Source organism: Quercus suber, unplaced genomic scaffold (genome assembly GCF_002906115.3).
Source record: "Quercus suber isolate HL8 unplaced genomic scaffold, Cork oak 2.0 scaffold_609, whole genome shotgun sequence".
In the NCBI taxonomy this organism is placed as follows: Eukaryota; Viridiplantae; Streptophyta; class Magnoliopsida; order Fagales; family Fagaceae; genus Quercus; species Quercus suber.
In genome coordinates, this window is record NW_027070052.1 from 187,283 (window position 1) to 193,282 (window position 6,000).

The following is a 6,000-nucleotide window of genomic DNA, read 5'->3' on the forward strand; positions in this document are numbered from 1 at the left end:
ACCTTAGATTAGTATTTTTATAGTACATAAATCCTCGCCATAGGCATAATAGTCAAGCGCTTTTTCATCTAGTATACTATTTTTTAGTATATAAATTCTACGTTGTGTTTAGCCGTCGTCATAGCCGTTTCCACACCTTGCATTGAATTCATTGTAAATTTGATTTTGACAATGATCATGATATAGAATAAAGTATTTTATATAAAATGATATTACATTATCCGTATTTAATATCAAATACTTTCACGTGATACATAGCTCCCACAAAACTCACCGTCTCCTTTTTCTTGGGCTGCTTCAACTCCACCGAGAACAACACTACTATTCTTCTCCATCGGGCATCAAGCCACAGCAGAGCTAGCCGCCTCCCGTCGATCAGTCACCATGCACCCACCAAACCATGCCGGTTCAACAACCGTCTCATTCTCCGATGTGCTGTCAAGGAAGACCACCCAATAGCGACCCAGCCGAGTCAACTAACGTGGTCCTCTCAAGCTCTAGATTTGCGACATCCAATTAGTCGACCACCCAGCATCAAATCAAAAGTTGATTTACCGAAGATCTGTATCCTCGCTGTTTATGGGTTTGAGATCCACAAAACTAATGACTCAAGGGTTGTTAGTCATGTGATTACTAATGACTCATTGGGTTCAAAAGCTTAGACGAGGCAGTCACTCTTGGTCGGAGGCAAGTCACAACCCAAACGGAGTCCAATGGAATTGCCTCTAAAAATATAAAAATAAAAATAATAATGAAAGGAAGGCTCTGTAGACCTTCCAGTGCTCCTTCACCAAAATGCAAAGTGGGACACAAGTGGGCCAGCCCACTTGTTTTGTTTGGTCAAATTTTGGACCTTCGTCTCAAAAAAAAAAAAAAAAAAAAGTATTGACATAGGAACCTATGTCAGCCAGATGTTGGCTTCGTCATCAATGCCATCTTAATGATACAAAACCTTCTTATGTCAATGGAGCAGCGAAAGTGTTATACTAAGCTATACATTTAAGAAATTTTAAACTAAAGTTTTCACTATTAATTTACTAGTCACCTTAGAAATCAGATTAGTAACCCTAGGGTTGTTTTTCCTATTTAAGAGCATTTTAACCTCCCAAGACAATTTAGTTTTCTCATTAATAAAATTTTAGAGGGTTTTTCTCCTATATTTTCAAGTGGATTTAAGAATTCTTTCAGTAGATTTAAGGGTTTACAACTTAAAGCAAACGTGTATTATTTCTTATGGCTTTTTGCTTGTATTAGATTTGAACTCCACCTATACCAAAAAAAAAAAAAAACTAATTGTTGTATCATCGCAAGAAGAACAATTATCAAGAAACAAATTACATAATATCTAAAAAAATAATATAAAAATTCCAAACACAAAGCCCTTTCTTCTTTAGTTTTGTTGGTTTTGATATTTTTTCCCGTGGGTGACTTTGAATCACCACAAACACAAGTATGATGGATTGGACTTGGACCCCATGCAGCCACGCCCAACAACTATGCATGGGGCATGATGATGAAGAGTCGACCCAAAGTCCACAATTGAGAATGGGCTAGAAGGCATTGTGCAAAAGGAATCAAGTCATAAGAAGAAATACCGGCTTCGATGTTCTAGAAGGTAGATATCCAACAACCGTCAAAACTACCTCAACCATATGAACCAATATGAATTACCTACCAAAAAAGAAGTGGCATGGACGGAGTTTCGGACAAAAAAGCATCTTCCCCTAATTCGATTTTTCATTGACTTCTGAAATTTTGTGGTGTATAAACAATATGGAGTGCTTTTTATCTAGAATTCCACGTTTTTGAAGCCACTTTAATATCGAGTCAAACAGGCAATCATGACGATATAAAATCATATATAAAATACACTATTTTTTAATATATTTACTAATTATTGTTGTTGCCAATTTTTACTGTAGTTCTTATCTGGATTCATCGTTAACATTAATTTTTTCATTTGTCAAAAATCATTTAATACATTACTAGTTTGTAAAATAATTTATATATTTGACATTTTTATAGAAGATTTTTGCCAAGTTTTGCTAACAAATATTAATATAAGAGCACTCATAGCAATGATACTATATAGATATAATGGTATTTTTTAGCTCTCAATCACAAAAAATCACAGTGCAGCAGTGGAGAGTGCACATCTATCTTTAGATGTGCACCGTAGCTCACAGGTAAAAAAAAAAAAAAAAATTATTACACTTATCTCTCTCTCTCTCTCTCTCTCTCTCTCTCTCTCTCTCTCTCTCTCTCTTCTTTCTTCCTCAATTTTTTTTTTCTCTCTAGCTCGCCGGCTAGCTCCCTCATCTCCCTCATCCCTCAGCTCGCCAGCCAGCTCCCTCATCGTTGATCTGTTCTGCCGACCCAGCTTGCCGACCCACCCTAAGCCCCATTGTCGATCTCCCCAAGCCTTATCGCCCGATCCGTGCCCCTCTCTCTCTCAGTCAGCTCCCTCATCTCTGATCCCCCCAAGACCCACCCCAACGCTTACCCAACGCCGATCAACCCCATCCGCCTCAGCCACAAGCCACCGCTGCAAGCTGCAAGTCACCACTGCCGCCTATCTCTCTATTCTCTTTGCTGTGATTGATTTTTTATTTTCTTGTTTTATGTATTTTCATATGGGTTTGGTGGCTATGGTGGTGGTGGTTGATTTTGGCTATGGTAGTGGTGGTGGATGATTTTGACAGTGAATTTATGGATTTTGGTTGTGGTGGTAGTGGATGATTTTGGCTTTGGTAGTGGATTTTGTGTATTTTGGCTTTGGTAGTAGCTTGTTCCTTGGTTTTGTTTTTGTTTTTGTTTTGTTTTTTTTGTTTTTTTTTTTGTTTTGTTTTTTTGTTTTTTTTTCCCTATATTGTGTTGTGGTTGCCAAATTAGAGTGGTGGTTGTGGCTAGTGGTGGTGGTTGTGGTTGTGGCTGTGGCTGTGGCTGTGGCTGTGGCTGATGGTAGAGGTGGTTGTAGTTGGTGCTGTAGATGTTTTTTTTGGTAGTGGGATATATTATTTTATTGTAGGGGATATATTATTTTATTGTGATATTTATATTATTTTATTATATTGAAAGCTAAAATAGATCTACTGCTGCAGCATGTGTATAAGTAAAATAGATAAAGTAACTTTTTGTATAACTAAATAACTAAAATTTTAGATTCACTGCTATGAATGCTCTAAAGGGTTGTTAGGTAAGAGCATCCACATCAGTCCGTGGAAATTTTTTTTCATTTTACAAGTCTAAAACTTACTTTTTCTATTTTACACACCTATTTTTACAAAATACCTACATCAGTTTGTCTATTATACACATTTATTCAAATAAAATACTCATTTATTTAACCCAATGCTACAATGCTACAGTGCTACAGTGCCAGGCAAAGTCATACTACAGTACCGGGGAGAAAGAAAAAAACTATTAAAAAATGAAATACACATGCTATAGTGCCCGTGTAAATTTACACGGGTATTGTAGCTCGTGGATAATTTTAGAAGATTTTGCAAGATTTTAAACGGATTGATATGGGCTGTTTTTGAACAAAAATGTGTAAATTTGAGCATTTTTTCTATTATACACACTTATACACAGACTGATGTGAATGCTCTAAGTGAGAGTGCATTATAAAGGTTTCTTTTTATAAAAAAGGAAAGTATTATAAAGTGACGGGACTGACGAACTCATTTACCAAAGACGACGACGAAGATATCCCTGGACGAGCATACTAATACTCACATCACTGACGAAGGCAGGAAGGCCATTCAATGCAGCATGATTACACCCAAAACGGTTACAAAGCCAACTGTATGAACCGTTGGAGCACATTAAAGCCACATTACACAGCACCAAACGTTACCAAGAGGAGCATTAAGACCTCCATAACTACTCCAACGGCTAGAAGCTATGAAAAGCATATATAAAGCCCACACATTGCCAAGTAGAAGGTACACACACACATAGACACTAAGAGATCTCTTTCATTCTGTTCAATTACATTGTTTATTCCTAAGAGAGCTTCTTATACTGACTTTGGCATCAGAGGCATTGTGGTAGTCACCACACTGGTGACCACCTTTGAGAGTACATTCATGCAGGCTGAGAATTGCTTCCATCTAACCAACTCGACTGACGAGCTTACTCTACTGACGAACTTACTTGACTGACGAACTTACGCTTCATCAGTTTGGCACCGTCTATGGGGAACGAAATTTTCGTGTTCAGACTCGAAAGAGTAGTTTCCGACCAACTATTACGATCAGATGGAGTCCAATCAAGATGCTGCAGCCTTGGCTCAACAAGTTTAGGCTCTTACAGCTACCGTCGAAGAATTTACCAGGCAAAATCAGGAAATAAAGCTAAGGCTTCAACAGGAGGATATTCGGTTTAAAGAGAACCAGGATGACGAGGGAGACAGTCACAAAAGAAGTGACCATCGAAGGCCAAACACTCCCGCCTAGCAGAATTCAGACCTTCTTCAAGAGATGAGGAGGGAGATGGACGAATTAAGAAGCGCCATCAAAGAGAAAACAGAACAGAGTGTGAATCAAATGGTCAGGGCAACAGATTCGCCTTTCACCACGGCAGTCCTCGAATGTCCCGTGCTGTCGAAATTTAGGTTGCCACAACTTGAACCGTTCGACGGGCTCAAGGGTCCTCAGGATCATCTTAATACCTTTAAGATGACACTAGGGCTTCAGCAGCCCCCAGACGAGATATTGTGTCGTTCCTTCCTTACCACTCTCAAAGGAGCTGCGAGGGAATGGTTCACAAAGCTGCCAACGTCCGTCGATAACTTCGAACAGTTGAGCAGCTCCTTTTTATGTCATTTCATTGGAGGACAACGTCCTAAGAGGCTGGCAGATTATTTACTCACCATCAAACAAGGAGAGAAAGAAACCTTGAGGTCCTATGTGAAACGCTTCACTCGGAAAACCCTGGAGGTGGACGAAGCTGACGAAAAGGTGCAGTTGACGACCTTCAAAGCGGGACTGCGATCTAGGGAGTTCGTTTCTTCACTCGCAAAAAATCCTCCAAAAACGATAATGGAGATGCTCCTAAAAGCACAGAAGTACATGAACACAGAAGAAGCACTGGCTACTATGAGAGACGTGGAAAAACCAGAGAACAAGGAAAGGAAGGAGGACGAACGTAGAGGACAAAAAAGGGACCGCCCAGATCGTCGGTTCAGTGACGAAGGTCTGAGCGGCTACAAGTCTAAAAAATGGCTAAGTAACAAGATTCCGCCTCGACGGATGTAAGTTACTGACGATGACAAGAATGGCTAAGTAACAAGATTCCGCCTCGACGGATGTAAGTTACTAACGATGTTAAGATCCCTAAAAGGGTGTAAGTCACAAAAACCAAAAATGGCTAAGTAACAAGATTCTACCTCAACGGATGTAAGTTACTGACGATGACAAGAATGGATACGTAACAAGATTCCGCCTCGACGGATGTAAGTTACTGACGATGACAAGGTCCCTAAAAGGGTGTAAGTCACAAAAGCCAAAAATGGCTAAATAACAAGATTCCGCCTCGACGGATGTAAGTTACTGACGATGACAAAATCCTTAAAAGGGTGTAAGTCACAAAAGCCAAAAATGGCTAAGCCAAAAATGACTTAAAAGGGTGTAAGTCACAGAAGGTACTGACGAAATTATAGACAAAAGGTACTGACAAAGATAAGGGGAGAAGTTTAGAAACAAAAGCCCAAAAAACTGAAAACTAGCGGGAAACCCAATGGTCACACCAATTGGAGTTATTTACAGCCCAAAACCTTTCACATTCTATGGTCGTCATTACAAGTCACGACGACCATAGAATCGGGGGGCAGCTGACGGGACTGACGAACTCATTTACTGAAGATGACGACCATGATACCGACGAAGATATCCCTGGACGAGCATACTAATACCCACGTCACTGACGAAGGCAGGAAGACCATTCAATGTAGCATAATTACACCCAGAACGGTTACAAAGCCAACTGTATGAACCG

At 39.6% G+C, this 6,000-nt stretch overlaps 1 protein-coding gene across 1 annotated transcript; it reads left to right on the forward strand.

The window, feature by feature from the left end:
• Window positions 1-4,484: 4,484 nt before the first annotated feature.
• On the forward strand, window positions 4,485-5,261 carry LOC111991937 (uncharacterized). Its single transcript, XM_024023743.2, has one exon. The coding sequence runs from the start codon at window positions 4,485-4,487 to the stop codon at window positions 5,259-5,261; it is 777 nt and encodes a 258-aa protein (XP_023879511.2).
• The last annotated feature ends 739 nt before the right edge of the window (window positions 5,262-6,000 follow it).